Below are 22,895 nucleotides of genomic sequence, written 5' to 3' on the forward strand. Positions count from 1 at the left end.
TCCATCTGCCATTGTAGAAGTTGCTAGGTTGAATAAATTTAAGGAGGGAATGGTTGTATGAATTTTTTTTTTTTTTTTGGCTGATGCTACATAAGTTCATATGCTTGCTTTCTTGCATTATATGCCACGATTACTATAGTCTGCTGGATCCGGATTAGGAATGGGTGAGGATTGAACTCAATCCCTGATAAAGCCTGTAGTATACTTAATGAGTCAGTACGCATCATGCACCTTTGGTACTGTTTCAATATGGTCCAAGGCTAACTCTATAACATACAACTCAGCTGTATATATGCTGCATTCCTGAGGAATCTTTCCAGATATAGTACTATCTGGAAAGACATGCAGATCCAGACTCTGACTTCGAGTCATCAGTGAAGACAGGCAAGAAATCAGAGTATTCGGCTTGGTGAGCAGTATAGAGTTGTTTGTAAACAGAAGATAGCAGCCTTGCTCATTTCGTAAACAGAAGACAGTTCATAAACAATCACATGATGGAAGGTGAGCATGCCAGGTTGGAAGTCGGTGCCTTGGTGACTCAGCAACATTGTTTACCACAATGTTAAGATCTCTGAGCAGCTCTTGGACCTGGATGCTAAAGGGACAGTTGGCAGTGTGATGGGTGTTGTAGAGAGTTTCCCCATAGTGGATTAAAAACACATGTCCACATAAAGTTGTCTGGCAGGGATTTCAGTTTAAAAGTATATTTTAGAGATGCTTTTGTCACAGGGACAGAGGCAGTTCACCTGCTTCAAAGTATAAACTCTAAACAGGAGATGTTCTAAAAGTTCCAGTAGCAATGCAGATGGCTTGATGATGAACTGGGTCTAGCCACTGAGTACACTGTTTCTTGCTGATACGTACACTTGGGACCTATGGTTTTAGTTTGGTGCATATTTCCTCCTCAGTGACGTCAAGGAGGTCCCATTCAAAGATTACACCTCTCGATGAGTTTAGTGTTGTGTCACTGTTATCGGTATGTCTCCGATCGATGTTGATCAGAGTAGCTGCTCTGAGTGCGTGTCGCTTTTTGTTTCAATTAAGAGGTCCCCAGACTGAAGCCTCAACAGATTTAGGGGAATCTGTTGTTGAATCACTGTTGAAAAAAAGCCATGAATTAGGGTTGAATTTGAAAGTATCTGCAATTCTGCCCAGGAGGGAGTATATGATGAGAGCCATGTCAATCAATTCGGCCCTGGAGAGATTGTGCAAGGCTCAAGGAGTAGAATTTTTTTCAGCCTGATCTGTACTTGTTAACAGGAGAGACTGCTTCTACAGGGATGGGATACACTTAAATAGAAAGGGTGCAAGAATATTTGCTGATGCTATCGAGCCAGTGCTAGGTGGGTCGGAAAACTGCTAGCTTGGGGGATTACAAGGACTAATAGATTAACAGTAGCCACTGGCAGAGGTGAAAGTGATTCTTGCACTGCTTCAATTCGAATGAGCATCAGTCTGGAAAACAAGATACAGGGTATTTCAGAGACTGCTGGGAGTCACTGCGAAACAAGTAAACACAAGGGTTGTGTTAGGGTAGCTAAGAATAGGAACAGGTGCATGTATACTTGCGTATACATCAATGCTAGGAGTTTGGTAAATAAATTTGATGAATTTGAGGTATTGCTCAAAACATCAAAGGCAGATGTTGTTGGGATATCAGAGACGTGGTGTCACAGATATAAGTAATGCAGAACTAGAATTTGGGGAGTACAATGTGTACAGGAAGGATAGACAGGATAAGAAGGGAGGAGGGGTTATGCTATTAGTTAAGAAACACATAAAATCCAAGGAAGTAAAGCCAGTCGACATCGCTGGACAGTGCAGTGTCGAATCAGTTTGGTGTGACATAAGCATTGGGAGATCAAAATTAAGAATAAATAAATTTTCTGTTTATACTCTGCGACGACCAAATGGTCAGAGCAGTTCATAAGATAGACAGAATACAAGAAACAGCACCGTATTCAGCAGTCATGGGCTTGAACCCGGTCACTCAAGGCACATGTACTTTTGCACCCGTGCGCCTGATCACTAGGCTATGGCGGCCTGCAAGGAGTGTGTTATAGGCCTAATTACTCTGATGAGCATAATAAGAAACTGTACAGGGAAATAGAGTGGGCCAGCAGATCAGAAAGTCATAATGGGGGATTTTAATTTCCCAGATATCGACTGGAATTTGTGGGTTGGTCACTCACACACTAGCAAGCCTTTTGTGGATTTATTGGATGACTGTTTTCTACATCAGCATGTTTGGGAGGCAACTAGAGGGAGTAATACTCTTGATCTGATTATCAGTAGTGATTCTTCATACATTAAGAATCTGCAGATAAAGGAACCACTAGGTGGCAGTGATCACAGGGTGCTGAAGTAGGATTTACTCAAAGAGGTAACTACCATCAGGGGTAAGGAAGGGTTTTTGCTTTCGTAAATTTGACTACTGTGGTCTGAGACAGTATTTAAATTCTATATGGTGGGACCAACGGATGATGTTACCAACAGCAAATTCAAAATGGCAAGCATTCAAAGAACTTATCTTGGAAGCTACTAGGCTTTACATACCAACTAAGAAATATTGTTCAAGGTTTAGGCCTAAATGGATGTCAGATGGACTAATGTGACATATGGCAGAGAAGAAAAATACATGGGATACATATAAATTAATGGGTGACATGGAAGCCTATGATAGATATAAGCTGGTCTTTAACCAAGTCACAAAGGAGATTAGGCAGGCAAAGGCAGATTATGAGAAATCTTTGGCAAAGGATGCAAAGAAAAACAGCAAAGAGTTCTTTACCTATGTAAACTCTAGAAGGAAAGGGATGAATCAGATTGGTCCACTGGATATTGATGGTTCAACTATTGATGATCCTGCTCAGGTGGCTAACAAACTAAATGAGTATTTTGCATTTACGTTCACACATGAGGAGTTATTCAGGGAGGGGAATGACAGAGGTGAATTAAACTCAGTGAGTTAGATGATTTTGTAATAACTGAGAGGAAAGTGGAGGAGAAATTGTTGAAGATAAACATAAAAAAGGCACCCGGGGTGGATGGGATCTATCCAGTTATATTAAAGGAGGCAGCAAACAAAGTAAGCAAACCCTTAGCCATAATTATGAGAGCTTCCTTGGACTCAGGGGAGGTACCCACAGACTGGAGATGTGCAAATGTGACCCCAATTCACAAAGGAGGATCAAAGGCTGACACAAGTAATTATAGACCTGTGATTTAACTTCTGTTCCAGGAAAATTAATGGAGGCACTAGTTAAAGAAGCATTGCAGGATCATTTAGACAAGACATCAGTTATAGCTCGGTCACAGCATGGTTTTGTTAAGGGAAAGTCTTGCCTGACCAATTTGATTGGATACTATGATGTGGTCACAAAGGAACTGAATGCAGAGAATAACTTTGATATCATATACAGCAGGCCCTCGTTATAACATGGTTTGCTTTATGCTGATTCGCTATAATGCTGTTCTTATATTATAACCCATATCTGACTATAACGCTGTCACAAATCACTATAATGTTCTTTTTCAGATGGATATTTAATGAAATCGTTTAATTTGGAGTTGATAGCTTGAAAATGTGTAGCAAAACAGCATTAAAACATTTCCCATGCCGACTTGAGAAATTTTCCCACGCTTAGTGAAATTTTCTTGCACGCTAATTTAATTGCAGTACAGTGACTTTTTACGTAGTTCCGATTTCAACATTTTAAAAAATGATCAAAAAAATTGCGTTATATGCATTTATCCGAAGTCTAGTCATCACTCAGTAGTATTAGACATAGTGCATAATGGACAGTTTACTCGAACATTTAATCATTATTAATGCAACCAATGCAGTTACAATTTTGAAGAGGATAAGAATGAAAAAGCAACAACATCTGGATGCAGTATGAAGACTATAAATGTAAGAAAAAGACTGAATTTGAAAATTAAATTAGATGTTTTTAAGCGAATCGATTCCGGTCAATGATAAGCATATGTGTGACATAATTTAGGACTGGCAAGTTTAGTGTAAGAACAATTATAAAAAATAAAGAATTAATTTTAGCAGCAGGAAAAACAGCTGTTCCACTGCAAGCAATTAGGGCTAGGCCGGCTATTAGGACTGAAATGGAGAGACTTTAACGAATTTTATTGAAGATAATATCCAATGCAGAATTCAGTTAAGTTAAAAATAAAAGAGAGAGAGAGAGAGAGAGAGAGAGAGAGAGAGAGAGAGAGAGAGAGAGAGAGAGAGAGAGAGAGATTAGCTTATACAATCTGAAGAAAACTCACCTAAGAAAAAAAAAAGTGGAACCATTTAAAACTAGTAAGAGCTGGTTGAATAGATTTAAATCCAGGGAGAAGCAGCAAGTGCAGATCAAGGAGCCGAAACTTTCAAAAAAGAACTTGTTAAAATTATTGAAGAGGGGTATAATTTGTTTATACTTCTCAACAAGTTTTTAATATAGATGAAGCAGAACCTTTTTTTGGGAACAAATGCCTAAAAGAAGTTTCATATTGAAAGAAGAAAAGAAAGCATGCCAAGTTTCAAAGCGGCTAAGAATCAGTTGACTTTATTATTGATTTAAAATTAAAACCCCTTTTAGTTTACCAGGAAGAGGGCCAAAGTACAACCCAAAATCTACACATTTTTCATGATTAAATTCATCAATTAAATTCATGATTTTAATTGGAATTTTAAGTTTAATTTTGATACATATGTAGTTACCACATAATTTTATACGTATATTAATATATGTACAAATATTTGAATATTAAATATTTTTACCAACATTTGTGCATCTTTTCACTATCATTTATTATTGATTAGGAAATATCCTATGGCACAAACCGCAACTCACAAATACATATGTTGCCTTATGGGAATGCGGCGCTCGCTTAGTGCAGATTCACTTAGCACTCTGTTTTTCCGGAAAAAATTACCAGCGTTAAGCGGGGGTCACCTATATTTGGATCTTAGAAAGGTTTTTGCACATGAAAGACTGCTGCACAAATTGGAGCAGTGTGGCATTGGAGGCAAATTGCTGCTATGGATAAAGGGATGGTTGAGTGGGAGAAGACAGAGAGTGGTAATCAATGGACACTGCTCTTCCTGGACTAATGTTATTACTGGAGTCCCTCAGGGTTCAGTGTTGGGTCCATTGTTGTTTTCTGTATTTATAAATGAAACTGATGATGGTATATCAAGCTTAATGTCCAAGTTTGCAGACGATACGAAGGTTGGCAGGGTTGTTAAGGACACTAATGAGAGTACGCTGCTGCAACAGGATCTAGAAAAGTTGAGCAGATGGGCTGAGAGGTGGCACATGAAGTTTAACATTGACAAATGTAAAGTACTACATATGGGAAGCAGTAACCCCAGAATAATGCATCAACACTATGGTTCTACACTGACAGTGGTAGAGAAATAAAAGGACCTGGGGATAATTGTGCAGGCAGATATGAAGTTTTCTGACCAGTGTAGATGGTCTGCAAGAGTAGCTCATGGTGTCTTGTCAATGATATACAGGAATCTTTCTAGCAGGGATAAGGAGGTGATTATCCCCTTGTATAAGGCAATGGTCAGGCCACACCATGAGTACTGTATACAGGTCTGGAGGCTTCATTTTAAGAAGGATGTAGAGCTATTGGAATGAGTTGAGAGAAGGGCAACAAGGTTATTGAATGGAACAAAGGGTTGCTCTTACAAAGAAAGGCTTAGGTTTTGCAGTACAGTGTCTGAAGACTAGGCACCTGCGAGGTGATCTGATTGAGGTGTATAAAGCCTTCAATAGTATGAGGATGGGATTCTTCCACTTGCTCAGAATAATCGCCCGAGAGGGCATAAATTCAAATTGAGGAAAGACAGCTGTAGGATAGATGTGCGGAAGTTTGCCTTTAACCAGAGGGTAGTTGGTTGGTGAAATAGACTTCCATCCTTTGTTGTGTAAGTTGATAGCCTAAATAAATTTAAGGCTGAGCTGGACAGGAACGAAATTGGAACAAACGGAGGGGTGAAATAGGAGCGGGTTTTTTTTTTTTTTGGTTATGCTGCATAAGATTGCTTTTTTGCATCATATGCCTCTACTAATGCTAATCTGCTAACCCCTCTAAACCCATCTGTATAAAAAAGGGGGACAGTTTCACAATGGGTTTCTCAGTTTGGGAATGAATAATTAAGAATCTTGGTGTGGGACCTGACGGTTCTTTGGTTCATACCTGCTTGCTACATTGGCTCTGTCTATATCATCAGTTTGGGACCATGTTGCAGCCCCTGAAGAAATATGTTTATCAGGATTCATGAAGTTTTAGAAGTGGTTCAGTGCCTGAGTGCCCCACCCACCACGCAGCCCAAAGTCACACCCACTACCCTGCAAGTGATAAATGCCCTTGAGAGTGGGACGCCAGGGCTACCCAGACACTATACCCACACCGCCGCCAGCTTGAATCCTGTCACTCAGACCATGGCATTGGCACAGTCACCCTTGCAGGCAAGCCTACTAGCCAATTGATCCTAGCTGAGCCTTCCAGGACCACCCGTCTTGTTGAAGCAGGGGCCAAAGTAGTATATTGAAGCTGGGCCCCTCAACCACAAGGATCTCTCTTTCTGAATTTCCACGGGTTGCAGAGCACGGCAAACCCGCTGGATTCCACTGATGTTAGCCTATAGCCTAGGCTGTGGGCATTGGATCCCAGTGATACTAATCTGTAACACCAGCAGCATCACTGGGAGGTCCCCTCACCACATACAAGTGTCCACGTCAAGGGGTTCAGTTCATGAATGTATACAAAATTTTTAAATATAAACTTGATTTTGTTCATTTAGTTTCAGTACAAAAAAATCTGCTTCTATGAATAGAAACAAATAATTAAAGTTTAGTGCATCACAAGAATTGGTTTTTGGTGCCGTTTTTAAATATACTTTCTATTTATGTTTAAATGTAAATAAGAGTTATAATTTTTGAAACATTGTGGAGATTATCAGTAGCAGAACACTGATACACACACACACACAAAAAAAAATTTCCACGTCAGGGACTACAAAACAAAGCTTTCTACAACCTATGAAACTGAAGAAATAAGTATTTCATTAAAAATATATTTTTCAGGTTCATCAGTGTCAGCAATATCTGTTTTGTGATTAATATATATAGTTGTACATAGGTACTGTTGTTGTTCATTTGATTTATTGGTGCAAGGACTACTAAGGCCAAATGCACCTATTACAATATTATTTGGTACAGGCTTGATAAACAGGTGGATTTAGATGGTATTTGTGTATTTTTCTCAGGAATGTAAAGAGATCATTTATATCTGGTCAGTCTTCAAGAATTTTCTGTAACGTAAGTTGATTAGAGGAACATAGATGTGAACAGAAAGCTGTTTGTCGTTCTCTCAAGTATAATGGGAAATCAAGAATAAGATGTTTTACTGTGAATTGAGTTTGGTGGTTGCTGCATAGTGGAGGAGTGTCCCGTGTGAGTTAGGTGGGTATGCCCAATCCGCAGTCTAGAAAGTATAACTTCTTCCGGCGCCTCCATAGCCAGGTGGGAAGGAGCAGCAGTGCATAGCACATGCTTCTTGATTAGCCCCTCACCACCAAATATGGAGGATATGGAAAGATCAGGGAATGACCACCGCATATCCCAGAGCAATATGGCCTTAGTTACTAATGCTCCTAAAAACCAAATAACAACAACAACAACTTCCTTCCTATTCCCTCTGAGGCTTGATAGTCACAGCTTGTGATAATTTTTAATCTGGAACAATTTATTGATTTTGTTCTCCTGCTAAATGGACAGCCATTTTTTCCTTCTGGTACATTGTATGACATGTTTGTAATCGGTGTCAGGTATCTGGATGTCTGATGTCATGAGACTTGCATTCTTGGCTGAAAAATCTGCTTTTTTGTTGCCTGTGATTTCCAGAATGTCCAGTTATCCAACAGAAGATTATTTTTTGCCTATTTGCATGAAGTTGCATTAAATTCATTTGAATTTGTTGTAAAAAGGGGTGGGTTGAAGGAAGTTTACACTGACGAGCAGATACAGCACTTAAGGAGTCTGTATAGATTATGGTTTCAGAGTATGAAGATTGCTTTACATTCTTTAATGCCAGGATAGCAGACAGTTCTGCAGTGTAACTACTGCACTCCAAAGGAGGTTGATGAGATATTGTTAAATTTGGCAGTACTGCAGCTGCGCCAACTTTAGGTCTGTCTTAGAGCCATCTGTGTAAATTTGAATGTAACAAGAGAATTATTATTATTATTAGCCATATGGTGGCAAGGAAACCTGAGGCTTTTGCTGCACTAGCCAAAAAAAAAAAAAAATTATGAGTTACCCCTGAGAGAGAGAGAGAGAGAGAGAGAGAGAGAGAGAGAGAGAGAGAGAGAGAGAGAGAGAGAGAGAGAGAGAGAGAGAGTGTTAGAAATAGAAAGGAATCACCAAGAAAGAGAAGAATGATGATATCCAGCTCAGGACCCTGGGTGTGCCAAGCCCATACTCACCAGATGTGAGCCTCTGGGGGTAAATTGAAAGGAGTAAGCTGCTCAATATTGCAATTTTTAAGGGTATGGGTATGCTTTCCCCATTGTTGGAAATGTTTATCAATATTTGCCAAGGGTATTTGCCATGGCCGGATAGTCATGCTTTCATTTGGAATTATGTTATCCATATTTAGACCCCAAGATGTGTTTAAATTCTGTAACTTAATGCGGCATGGTTTATTTTGCAAAGATTTATTTTTATACAAATGATCCGATTTTGGTGGGAAAAGATATTGCCATATAGGATGATGTGGGAAACTTCTGATCTTAGATGCATAATTTAATAGCAGAGCATGCTGACGAAGGAACAGGGTTCATGTGCTTCTGTATAGACTCTGAACTGGTGATGTATGAAAGCTCCTTGGGAAATTCAGAGAGCATTATGATGTACAGGGTCAAGCCATTTTAATACACTCTGTCTTGCTAAGACACATACAGGAGACCCATAGTCTAGTCTCAATCTAATTAGTGAACTGTATAGCTGTAGCGGCATGTACCGATCAGCGCCCCCATGACACAGCAGAAATTGTCCTAAGTAGATTCAGCTTCCTTAGACAAGTTGTACAGATATGCTTTAAAAAATTTAATTTTTTATCCAGAATTACTCCAAGAAATCTAATACTCTGTTGATAAGTAATTGGATAAGAATCAAGTTATAAGTCTGGATCGGGATGTAAATTCAGTTTACGGCAAAAGTGTATTGCTGTTGTTTTTTTTGCTTTGAGAGTCGATAACCATTATTTTTTGCCCACTGAACAAGCTTGTTAATTGTGCCTTGAAGCTGTCTTTCAATTACACGCATTTTGAGAGTGACATGAGATTGCCAGATCGTCTGCATACAAGTATGTTTCCACTGTGTCAGGAATGCATGTGGTAATTGAATTAATCCTGATAGAGAAGAGCATGCTAAGCACAAAACCCTGAGGGTCCCTTTCTTCTTGCACAAATGTTTGCGAGAGAGCAGAGTGAATACGTACTTGAAAGGACCTATTGCACAAAAAGTTCCGAAGATGACCTTGAAGACCGGATTCAAAGAGATCGTGAAGAATCCCATATTGCCAGGTTGTGTCGAAAGCTTTTTCAATGACAATTTCAATTTGAATGAACACCTAGTGATGATATATCATCACTAGGTGTTCATTCCTGAGAAATGCATTTTGAATGTTTCCTTCAACTTTGACCATGAGGTCAAGTGTTGATCTACTTTTTCGAAAGCCATATTGATTTCGACTTAGGATATTTTCCATCTCTAGAAACCATGTCAACCTGGCATTAATCAATTTTTCTAATGTCTTTCCTAAATAGCTTGTTAAAACAATAGCTTGATAATTTGTTGGATCAGAATGGTCCTTTCCTGGTTTTGGGAAAGCTAGTACAATGGAATGACATCAGCTAATACGGTAGTAATCCTCAAGAAAAATTCTATTACATAATTTTAGAAGAGCAGATTGGGACTCTTCACTCAAATGACATGATATGGTATAATAGATTCCATCAGGGCCAGCAGCACTATATTTTGATCGTAAAAGCACACTAATTAACTCTGTCATGGTAAAGGATACATTATATGGAAGCTGGCGTGTAGTATTGAAATTTAGATTATATTTTTCTGCCTGTACTTTATGTGACTGAAAAGTTGGATCGTATGCAGTTACAGATGAAAGTGTTTCAAACGTTTCACCTAATGAATTAGCAATTTTGAGAGGATTACAGATGCCTTTCTCTTTTAAAAGTAGAATCAGAGTGGTTATAAGAGGGCATTTTCCATTAGTTTTTCTCACTTTATTCCAAACTGTTTTGATATCTGTGGTTCTGTTTATAGTGGAGGCATATCAGGACCATATATCTTTTTTGCTGATACGTTGTATATGATGAGCTTTAGCTCTTGCTCTTTTAAACTTTATCAGATTAGTTGTGGTTGGGTTTTATGACATAAATTCCTGTATTTATTCTTCTCTTTTTTTGGCATCCCTACAGGCTTCAATCCACCCTCTTTTTGGGTGTGGTGGTTTCTGCAGCTGCCATTATTTTCTGAGTGATGTAAGTTACCTGCAGAATCAATGGTTTGAAAAACTAAATGTGCCAGTTAGCTTTGTCAAACTTCCAGACTGTTTTCATTTCAGTTTGAGGTGGAGAGTTAGTTAAAAGTGTGCACAATACTGGAAAGTGGTAAGTTATGAAGGTTGTCAGTAACTGACCACTCAATAAGTGGAAACAAGTTTGACGAGCATACTGAAAGGTCAATTGTAGAAGTTGACCTGGAGGAGAAATGCATGTATGTGTGACTGCCACTGTTTAACAATGTTGTTGTGCCTTTCAAGAATTTTTTAATCAACTGACCTCTCTTATCAAGATGTAAAGAATGGCATAAGGGGTGGTGCCCATTCCAGTCACCCAAGATACAAAAAAGTTGGTGGTAGCTGAGTAACTAAATCATCCAAATCAGCAAAAGTGTAGGAATGATTGGGCAAAAGATATAAGGAAACAACTGTTATTGTTATCCCAACCCTAACTTGGGCAGCGATTGTTTCTAATGTTGTTTGCAGACAGATAGGTCTGAAAGGAGTTGTGGAGTTGACTAGCAATGCTACCCTTCCATGAGCTATATTAGAGTTGTTTCTATCTTTTCTAAGCATTATATGATGTTTTATGCTTATAGATATTTGAGGATTCAGATTTGTTTCCTGTAGGCAAAGAATAGCAGGCTTATATTCTGTAATAAGCCTGCTATTACAGAATGCATCATAAACATCATCTACATTGGCTCGGAAACCGTAACAATTTCACTGTATGATTCTATGCATTATTGAGTATTATCAGGTGTATCTGTTTGCTTACAGGATGCAGTTTGTTTATGCCTGTCTATTCTTGTTTTTTCTTTTTTTTGGGAATATTGGTCTACTGATGTCCATGTCTTCCTCTGCATGTATTTCAAGAAGTGTGTCATCTTCATGTGATTTTGTATCAGTGTCCATTGTATAGGTTCAAGATTTTTGACTCTCTCTTTCAGAACTTGTGTGCTTTGTTCGGTGCTGTACAGAGGTTTTATCTGGCAGTATTGTCAGTGGTGTGTTTACACGACTTTTTTGCTGTTGTGTAGAGTTTTCTTTCAGTGAAGAAAGGACTGATCTTGCCCGGTCAGATATTGACATGCTTGGAGGGACTGAGCAATTGGTCTGTACTGTTATAGAACACTGTGGCTTTTGCACAACTGAAGCATAAGAAGTAGATTTAGTGGACAATAAAAACTGATTCTTTGCTTCATGGTATGGCACTTTGTGTTCAACTTTGTATATCTGAATTTTCTTTTCTCTCTGCCATTGGGTGCACTCCTTTGAGTATGCCAAATGGTTTTCTTGGCAATTTGGACAGCACTGTTTTTCCGTAGTGCAGTCTGTGTGAATGTGCTCTTTTGATCCACAGGAGGCGCAGGTAGTAACACCTCTGCAGACTGCTTGGGAGTGCCCAAATTTCTCACACTTAAAACAGAGAACTGGATTAGGAATGTATGGGCTAATTTTACATCTCAAATATCTAGCTTTTATGGTTAATGGCAGAGTTTGTGTACTGAAAGTGAGAATGACTGTCCAAGTAGAAATAAGTACTCCATCTTTCTTGATTGATATCCTTTTTGCATGAATTACATTTTGATCATTGAGTTCTTGAATGATTTCTTCCACGGACACATTAAGGAGATTCCACTCTGCTATTACCCCTTTTGAGGAGTTCAAGGTGGCATGTGGCATGCAGTCTTTCTGAGTATTTATGGTCACTCGTCTCAACTAGGTCTCCGGATTGGAGTCTTCGGACAATTTTTGGAGGGCCAGCCACATTTTCAAGGCATTTCTGAATTAAAAATGGGGTTAGCTTACTCGATGGGTTGTCTGTCAAGGAATGCAAAATTAGAAAAAGAGGAACAGGGTTTTCAGTTCCTTCTTTTTTTTTTTGCGTTGGATGTATTTATATTATCTTTAGTCGATGGATCTGGTTAAAGAGTTCTGTAATTGTTTTATCTGTTGCTATCCATCATAGCTCCTTTTAGCCCTGGAAGAGTGAGTTTACTGCCAGATTACCAGCCCTGCCATGTGGAGGCAGCAGCGGCAGCAGCGGCAGCAGTGCCACCAGTGACCAAGCAGTTGTAAAAGTTAGTAGTTTGTTTGTAATTAATATATATACTAAATAAAGAAAGGTCATTTTCCTTTCTGTGTTCTTACTTTAATACTTTAAGCACAGAACCACTTTAAGACACTGGAAAACAAAACTTTTTCTTTGGAAAGAGCACTATATAAATCACTGAGAAAATTGCTTGGCACTCGGGGCCACATAGGTACTGTGATTTTAAATTGAAAGATTTTAAGTTTTATATAAAAGTGGGCTTTCCCCTCCACTCAATGCTGCCATCTTTCAACAAAAATGATGAAACAGAATCTCAAGAAAAATTAATGTGGCATTAATAAAATAATGTAATAGTAGCACTTCAGACAAGAATATAGATTTGAGATGATAATGTAAAGGGTATAAGGAGTAAATATGGCAAAGTAAGAGTACACATACATAATACGATTTTACATTGAGGACTGATGCAATACCCATAACAGAAGTAATGCTAGTTTTAACATATCATTAAAAAAGAAAAAAAGAGAATGCCACTATCATGTTGTTTTTACTACAGTAATCTTTTTTGCAGTGGATTTTAGTATTTCTGAGTACCTTTGAGAAATATTTCAAGTGATTAAACTTACCTCACACCTTACAAGTTCCAAGATGCTGCGCACATAGCTAATAGAGGCACCGCTTACGGCTGATAATAGGAAGTCAAAGTTACAGATGGCGACATCTTTTAGTTTCTGTAGGTCTCCTGTAAGTATATTTAAGAGTTTATTTCAAAATAGAATTAAATTAATAACTTAAGAACAGTTAAATACTATTCTTTTTGATTCAAAAACTACTTGTTAAAAGGCTGTGGTTTGTAGCTATTTATTTCAAAATATAAGAGTGATGAAGCCCAATTCTTCCTACTTTAAGTAATATTGTTAAAATATAAGATAGATTATCATACCTTTTTATAGGAAATTTCTTCACCTGACCATCAAACTTTATATTAACCAGATCAGTTTGATGTGAGCGTTGGGTGAAGAAATTTCCTACAAAAAAAGATATGATAATCTATCTTATATTTTAACAGTAGCTATTTATATGGTATCACGGAGAATTAAATTTGTAAAAATTGTTTTTTATGACAGCATAGTGGTTTCATCACTTACTATTCTGGAATATTATTTTTATTTATTTATTTTTTTCTATTCTTTCTTTTTTTTGCTGGCCTCTTGCCCTTTGCTTGAGGTGGGATTTTTCTGGTGCCAGGGTATGGGATCATGGCATCCACTAGCCTTGCACTCCACCATTGGAAGTTGGATTTTTTTTTTTTTCCCTTCTCTCTCGCTCTCTTTGAATGATCCCAAACTCATTTTGGGCATTCAGTATGAGTTAGTCAAGGTCTGCCAGAGTACATGCATAGTTGTGGCCCACCTCCCCATGGTGTAAACAGACATTGGGCAGGCTTTCCAGGTGATCACCTTCTTGGTAATGAAATGGCCAGAAACAACCAAACAACATAACAACACACACTGCACAAACATAACATAACATTATACACATTTCTAGCCTTTTACAGAGTTCGGTATTCAACACAATGCATTAAGGCAGAGTTGACCTGATGTCCATGTGCCTTCCTACATGAGATACTATACATGTCTACTATTCTGGAAAGGACTGAGTTCGAAGACCAGAGGAATTTTTAAATTCCTTTTCAACTGATGCTTTAATTTGCAGATTTCAGGAGGAGGAGGAAGTAATGTTTTCCACTGAATTATTCTGGGTTTTCAGCCTGCTTAATATTTGATACTTGGCCAGAGTGTATACAATTAGCATTAGCATTAGTAGAGGCATTTGATGCAAGAAAGCAAGCTTATGCAGCATCAGCCAAAAAAAAAAAAAATAAATAAAATAAAATAAACCACTTCCACTTCACCCCTCTGTTCGTTCAAAATACCTGTCCAGCTGAGCCTTAAACTTATTTAGGCTATCAACTTCCATGACAAGGGATGGAAGTCTGTTCCACCAACCAACCACTCGCTGGCTAAAGGCAAATTTCCGCACGTCTATCCTACATCTGTCTTTCCTCAATTTGAATTTATGCCCTCTCAGGTGATTATTCTGAGCGAGAGGAAGAATCCCATCAGCATTGAGCATGCTCAAACCATTCAAGGCTTTATACACCTCTATCAGATCACCTCGCTGGTGCCTAGTCTCCAGACACTGTAATTTGAAAAACTTAAGCCTTTCTTCGTAAGAGCACCCCTTTGTTCCATTCACTAATCTTGTTGCCCTTCTCTGTACTCATTCCAGCAGCTCTACATCCTTCTTGAAATGAGACCTCCAGACTTGTATACAGTATTCTAGGTGTGGCCTGACCATTGCCTTATACAAGGGAATAATCACCTCCTTATCCCTGCTAGAAAAATTCCTATATATCATTGACAATACACCATGAGCTACTCTTGCAGCCCGTCTGCACTGCTCAGAGAACTTCATATCTGCCTGCACAACCACCCCCAGGTCAATTTCATTCTCTACCACTGTCAGTGTAGTACCACAGAGTTGATACGTTACTCTGGGGTTGCTGTTTCTCATGTGTAGTACTTTACATTTGTCAATGTTAAACTTCATTTGCCACCTCTCAGCCCATCTGCTCAACCTTTCCAGATCCTGTTGCAGCAGCATAGTGTCAGTAGTGTCCTTGAGAACCCTGCCTACCTTTGTATCGTCTGCAAACTTCGACATTAAGCTTGATATACCATCATCAATATCATTTATGAATACAGAAAACAATAATGGACCCAACACTGAGCCCTGAGGGACTCCACTAATAACATTAGTCCACGACGAGCAGTGTCCATTGATTACCACTCTGTCTTCTCCCCCTCAGCCACCCCTTTATCCACAGCAGCAATTTGCCTCCAATGTCACACTGCTCCAATTTGTGCAGCAGTCTTCCATGTGCCTTCCTACAAAAGCCTTTCTAAGATCCAAGTATATAATATCAAAGTTATTCCCTGCATCCAGTTCCTTTGTGACTGCATCATAGTATCCAATCAAATTGGTCAGGCAAGACTTCCCCTTAACAAAACTATGCTGTGTCCGTGCTATAACTGAAGTCTTGTCTAAATGATCCTGCAGTGCTTCTTTAACTAGTGCCTCCATTAATTTTCCTGGAACAGAAGTTAAACTCACAGGCTATAATTACTTGTGTCAGCCTTCGATCCTCCTTTTTGAATTGGGGTCACATTTGCACATCTCCAGTCTGTGGGTACCTCCCCTGAGTCCAAGAAAGCTCTCATAATTATGGCTAAGGGTTTGCTTACTTCCTTTGCTGCCTCCTTTAATATAACTGGATAGATCCCATCCACCCCGGGTGCCTTTCTTGTGTTTATCTTCAACAATTTCTCTTCCACTTTACTCTCAGTTATTACAAGATTCTCTAGCTTACTGCTAGAGTTGAATACACCTCTGGCTTTCCCCTTGCTAAATAACTCCTCATGTGTGAATATCAATGCAAAATATTCATTTAGTTTGTTAGCTACATGAGCAGTATCATCAACAGTTGACCCATCGATATCAAGTTCACCAATTTGATTCATCCCCTTCCTTCTAGAGTTTACATAAGTAAAGAACTCTTTGCTGTTTTTCTTTGCATCCCTTGCAAAAGATTTCTCGTAATCTGCCTTCGCCTGCCTAACCTCCTTTGTAACTTGGTTACAGATCAACTTGTATCTATCATAGGCTTCTGTGTCATGTGCTAATTTGTATGTATCCCATGTATCTTCTCAGCCATATGCCTCATCAGTTCATCTGACATCCATTTAGGCCTAAACCTTGAACAATATTTCTTAGTTGGTATGTAAAGCCTATTAGCTTCCAAGATACGTTCTTTGAATGCTTCCCATTTGCATTTGCTGTTGGTAACATCATCAGTTGGTCCCACTGTATAGAATTTAAATACTGTCTCAGTCCATCGTAGTCGCCTTTACGAAAGCAATAAATAACCCTTCCCTTTACCCCTAATGGTAGTTACCTCTTTGAGTAAATCCCACTTCAGCACACTGTGATCACTGCCACCTAGTGGTTCATTTATCTGCAGATTCTTAATGCATGAAGAATCACTGTTGATAATCAAATCAAGAGTATTCCTCCCTCTAGTTGCCTCCCGAACATGCTGATGTAGAAAACAATCATCCAATAAATCCACAAAAGCCTTGCTAGTGTGTGAGTGACCAGCCCCCAAATTCCGGTCAATATCTGGGAAATTAAAATCTCCCATTATAAGACTCTCTGATTTACTGGCCCACTTTATTTCCCTGTACAGTTTCCCTGTACAGTTTCTTATTATACTCATCAGAGTCATTAGGCCTATAGCACACTCCTACTCTCAATTTTGATCTCCCAATGCTTATGTCACACCAAACTGACTCGACACTGCACTGTCCAGCGATGTCCACTGGCTTCACTTCCTTGGATTTTATGTATTTCTTAACTAATAGCATAACCCCTCCTCCCTTCTTATCCAGTCTATCCTTTCTGTAGATGTTGTACTCCCCAAATTCCAGTTCTGCATTCCTTATATCTGTGTGACACCACGTCTCTGATATCCCAACAATATCTGCCTTTGATGTTTTGAGCAATACCTCAAATTCATCAAATTTATTTACTAAACTTCTAGCATTGGTGTACACGCAAGGATACATGCACCTATTACTATTCTGAGCTACCCTTACACAACCCATGTGGTTACTTGTACCGCAATGACTCCCGGCAGTCTCTGAAATATCCTGCATCTTGTTTTTCAGGCTTCTGCTCATTCCAATAGAAGCAGTGCAAGAATCTCTTTCACCTCTGCCAGTGGCTACTGTTAATCTATTCGTCTTTGTCTCCCCCCCCCCAAGCTAGCAGTTTTCCGACCCACCTAAAACTGCCTCGATAGCATCAGCAAATATTCTTGCATCCTTTCTATTTAAGTGTATCCCATCCCTGTAGAAGCAATCTCTCCTGTTAACAGGTACATTCCAGGCTGAAAAAAATTCTACCCCTTGAGCCTTGCACAATCTTTCTAGGGCCGAATTGATCGACAAGGCTCTCATCATATACTCCCTCCTATCGTGTCTGGGCCGAATTGCAGACACTTTCAAATTCAACCCTATTTCACGGCTTTTTTTGTACAGGCATAATACACAACAAACCATGATGAACTGGAGAACCATATTAACTGAGTCACTATTGCAAAAGCAGTCCACGAGCCAAATATTTCCAACGAAGGATTAAAAGGTGAAGAGTTATATGCCATTTACTGTTCTGCTACAAGACCAAATGGCATGCCATGCGGGCCGAAAAACTCCTGAATGATACACAAAGAAAAATCTGTCAAAGATTGGCTAACTCAACTCTTGACTGGAGAGAACTTTAAAAATTCCTACAATGTATGACGAAAATCAAACTCGTGTCTCTCTGAAACAAGTTACAAGTGGTGAAACTGCTATGCTCTCACTGAGGAAGCTCACATATTGCTCCAAGGCTGTTCAAGGATAGCCATTCCAGGAATGTGTTAGTGAGAGAAAGCACAGAATTTAATTTAGTATCACTGCCCCCATAAAAATGATCTGCTAAGGATTAGGCCTTTTGCAATGAATCATTACATATCCCTTAAGCATACTCACCATGTATTTGTTTTATACAGGATGTTTCAAAATTGCAGGGAACAATTGTAGAAGTATTATATTCTACAGCAAAAAAAATCCTACAAACATATATCTCAAAAAGTCTATTTCAGAGATCATCATCATGAACTTGGTCTGGCTTAGGTCTTTTAAGACCTGGTCTGTTGTAGCTCTTGGAGATGGTCTTGATCTCGCCATCATTGTCTTGGTCGACCAACATCTCTCTCTTGCCTATAGAGGTTTGTAGTTAAAGGCTAATTTTGGGATCCGGTCTTGGTTTATTCTTTCTATATGGCTGATCCATTTTTCCCGATACTGTTTTATGTCTGTTGTTTGTTTGTTGTTTGGTTTTTAGGAGCATTAGCAACTAAGGCCATATTGCTCCGGGATATGCGGTGGTCATTCCCTGACCTTTCCGCATCCTTCGTATTTGGTGGTGACGGGCTCGAACCCCAGTCTAATCAAGAAGCGTGTGCTACGCACTGCTGCTCCTTCCCACCTGGCTACGGAGGCGCCCTGTTTTATGTCATTTACTATGTTATCTACTTTTAATTTCTCGTGGATATCTAAATTTCTTTGGTGGTCTAGTCTTGTAAAGCCTAATAATGGTCTTAAAAATCTCATTTGTGCTGCTTCTAGTTTGTGTGCATCTTTCTTATTTATGACCCAAGTCTCACAGCTGTAGAAGAGGACTGGTTTTGAAGTGATGTTGTATAGTCATAATTTTGTTTCAGTTGTCATTTGTTTTCCGAAGTGGCATTTCATCGTCCCATTCATTTTACTATATTTTTGTAGTTTAGTGTGGATGTCTTTCTCTTTATTTGATATTAAATTTCCCAAATAGGTGAAGTCAGATTATTTCAGAGATATTATTCATATTTTACAATAATGTAAAACAAACTTTAAACAGTACAAAACATACCAACACGAACATGTTGTTTCTCCTACATAAATCATACTAATTACACAGTTGTGAGTAATCTGTGTGGCAAAACTAACAGTGTTAAGATGTCTGTTATATGAGTTACAAGTTCTATGATGATGGCCTCATCCTTTCTTAAACTGCTATTATGGGGGGATACTACAAATCTAGTACTTTTGTCCTAGCTGATCTGATTTTAATTTTTGGCGAGGTTCAAAAGAATTCCATAACTGCTGTTCGCAGATAAGCTGAAAAATTTCCAACTCAAAGTCAAATCACAAAATATTTGCTACTCTGGAGAGTAGTAGTAGTAGTGGCATGTGATGCAAGAAAGCAAGTGTACGAGATTATGCATCAGCCAAAAAAAAAAAAAAAAAAAAATATCACACCATTCCCTCCAAATGTCTGTCCTGTTCCTCCTTAAATTTATTTAACCTGTCAACTTCCACAACGACAGATGGAAGTTTGTTCCAGCAATTAACCACCCGCTGGCTAAAAGCAAATTTTCGCACATCTATTCTACATCTGTCTTTTCTTAATTTGAATTTATGCCCCCTTAGGTTCATAATCTGAACAAGCGGAAGGATCCCATCAGAATTCAGTGTGCTCAACTCATTCAAGGCCTTATACACCTCAATCAGATCACCGCGCAGGTGCCTAGTCTCCAGCCACTGCAATTTGCAGAACTTAAGCCTTTCTTGGTAAGAGGATCTCTTCATTCCCCTCACCAATCTTTTTGCCCTTCTCTGTACATGCTCAAGTAAATCTACATCCTTCCTAAAATGAGGCCTCCAGATCTGTACGCAGTACACAAGGCGTGGCCTGACCATTGCCTTATACAGAGGGACAATCACCTCCTTCTCCCTGCTAGCAAAATTCCTATATATCATTGACAAAACCCCATGACCTGCCCTGGCGGCCTGTCTGCATTGCTCAGAAAACTTCATACCTGACTGCACAATTACTCCCAGGTCTTTTTCATTTTCTACCGCCTTAAGTGTAGTACCACACAGTTAGTACATTTCTCTGGGGTTACTTCTACCCATATGCAGTAATTTGCATTTGTCAAGGTTAAACTTCAGTTGCCACTTCTTAGCCCATCTGCCCAAATTATCTAGATCCTGTTGCAGTAGCACACTGCCATTACTGTCATTAACAACCCTGCCAACCTTTGTATCATCTGCAAACTTCGACATTAAGCCTGATATACCTTCATCAATATCATTGATAAATATACAATGATATTAATGAAGGTATATCAGGCTTAATGGAGAACATGGAGAACCACATACACTGAAACCTTTATGAGATAAATACTGGTAGAAGGAGATTTTGAAGAACTGAAAATGTTTCGGAGCAAATACTTTGTGCTGTTCAAGTATCTCAAACGGCATAAAGATACAGAAGATTGCCAGGCTGCATAAATATTTCATGTGCATACATAAGGAGGGCATCACATGAAGAGCTGTATCCATTTCACAAGACACCTGTACAAGAACTGTTGCCACAAAATATGAATAAAAGCAAAATCTGTTGTCAGTGCCTCATTTTTCTCTGTACACTTGATCCTCAGTTTCTCAGCCATGATCTGGTAACAGATGAATCATGTTTTATAAAAATGGAATTTTCAATTCTCGAAGTATTCATATGTGGGCCGAAGAAAACTCGCATATTTTATCTTTTAAATGTTTGGAGTGGGGTTATTGGTCCTTATTTTTTACTAGCAAGGCTTCAGAGGAATGACACATCTACATCTGCAAAAACAATTTGTGAGAAGTTTTGGAAGATTGTCTTGAAAATAAACAGAGAATGTGTTTTATGCATGGTGGTGTGCCAGCCCACTTTTCAGGTGGTGTCTCTAACTTTTTAAATATGGAGTATAATATCCAATGGATTAGTCATAATGGTTTTGTACAGTGGCTCCCAAGATTCTTCTCACACCCTTAGATTACTTTGTGTGAGGTCACATGAAATTCATGGTTTTTTCTACCTCTATTAGCAAGGTTAACTGAGAAATCACATTTTGGAAGCTACTGAAACCATTAATAACAGTCCTAAAACGATATGGCATACCAGAGAATCATGCATTCATCATGCTGAATGATGCAATGAACAAACTGCTGGTTACTTTAGATGTTATCCTTTTAGAAGTTTATTTCAGTTTCTTTTTATGTTTTGTAATTAGTAGAATATGTTCGTATATTTGTTTCATACAATTTTAAGACACACAGTATAAATGAGGTTTCATTTGAATTATAAATATTCATGTTATTTCCTTTGACAGACAGCCACCTCCATAAGATATGCATATACAAACAGGTTCATGTTGGTTAATAATTGGATTTCTACTCTGAACTTAAAAATTCTAGATATGCATATTAATTGACATTATACAGCCAAAAATACTTATATTCTTATATATATATTATTGATTCTGATTATACAAGGTGTAAGTTAGTGGACTAACTTAGCCTTGAAATTACAATTTTTGCAACATGTGACTTATTTAGACATAGTAACCTATGAATAACCACTTATCTGCAGTTTGCCAAATATAATGTTTTATGGCAAATATAATGCAATATAATGTCATGTTAAATATAATTTTTTTGTTTTTCGTCACATAAAATTTTTACTGAGCCATGAATTTGAAATAAATTTTATTTAAAATTTGTTGCAAACTCGCTTGGTTTCATAGCTACACTCTGTTTCGTCACTATTAGTGATGGAAAAAACAAAGTGTGTATCAGTAACAGTACATTAATGAAGATCCTGACATGCCAAGAACTCACCGCCCTCTGTATCAACACTTACAATGTGAGCCACAAATTTGGCTGAAATGCCTCATATGATATTGATGATGGTATATCGGGCTTAATGTCCAAGTTTGCAGACGATACAAAGGTTGGCAGGGTTGTCAAGGACACTACTGACACTATGCTGCTGCAACAAGATCTGGAAAGGTTGAGCAGATGGGCTGAGAGGTGGCAAATGAAGTTTAACACTGACAAATGTAAAGTACTACACATGGGAAACAGCAACCCCAGAGCAACATATCAACTCTGTGGTACAACACTGACAGTGGTAGAGAATGAAAGGGACTTGAGGGTTGTTGTGCAGGCAGATATGAAGTTCTCTGAGCAGTGCAGACGGGCTGCAAGAGTAGCTCATGGAGTATTGTCAATGATATACAGGAATTTTTCCAGCAGGGATAAGGAGGTGATTATTCCATTGTATAAGGCGATGGTCAGGCCACACCTAGAGTACTGTATACAGGTCTGGAGGCCTCATTTCAAGAAGGATGTAGAGCTGCTGGAACGAGTACAGAGAAGGGCAACAAGATTAGTGAATGGAACAAAGGGGTGCTCTTACGAAGAAAGGCTTAAGTTTTGCAAATTACAGTGTCTGGAGACTAGGCACCAGCGAGGTGATCTGATAGAGGTGTATAAAGCCTTGAATGGTTTAAGCATGCTCAATGCTGATGGGATTCTTCCTCTAGCTCAGAAAAATCACCTGAGAGGGCATAAATTCAAATTGAGGAAAGACAGATGTAGGATAGACGTGCGGAAATTTGCCTTTAGCCAGCGGGTGGTTGGTTGGTGGAACAGTTTGACTTCCATCCCTTGTGGTGGAGGTTGATAGCCTAAATAAGTTTAAGGCTCAG

The 22,895-nt window shown here is 38.8% G+C and overlaps 1 protein-coding gene across 1 annotated transcript in view; it reads right to left on the reverse strand.

Moving 5' to 3' along the window:
• The window catches only part of LOC150081687 (protein qui-1-like), a 706,673-nt gene that overhangs the window by 213,638 nt on the left and 470,140 nt on the right, over positions 1-22,895 (reverse strand). The window contains exon 14 of the mRNA XM_090378807.1: positions 13,282-13,397. Within this exon, the coding sequence (XP_090234933.1) occupies positions 13,282-13,397 (116 nt within the window). The remainder of the gene's footprint in view (positions 1-13,281; positions 13,398-22,895) is intronic.

The sequence above is a fragment of the Mastigoproctus giganteus genome, chromosome 8 (assembly GCF_048544385.1).
Source record: "Mastigoproctus giganteus isolate SK-2022 chromosome 8, ASM4854438v1, whole genome shotgun sequence".
Lineage (NCBI taxonomy): Eukaryota > Metazoa > Arthropoda > Arachnida > Uropygi > Thelyphonidae > Mastigoproctus > Mastigoproctus giganteus.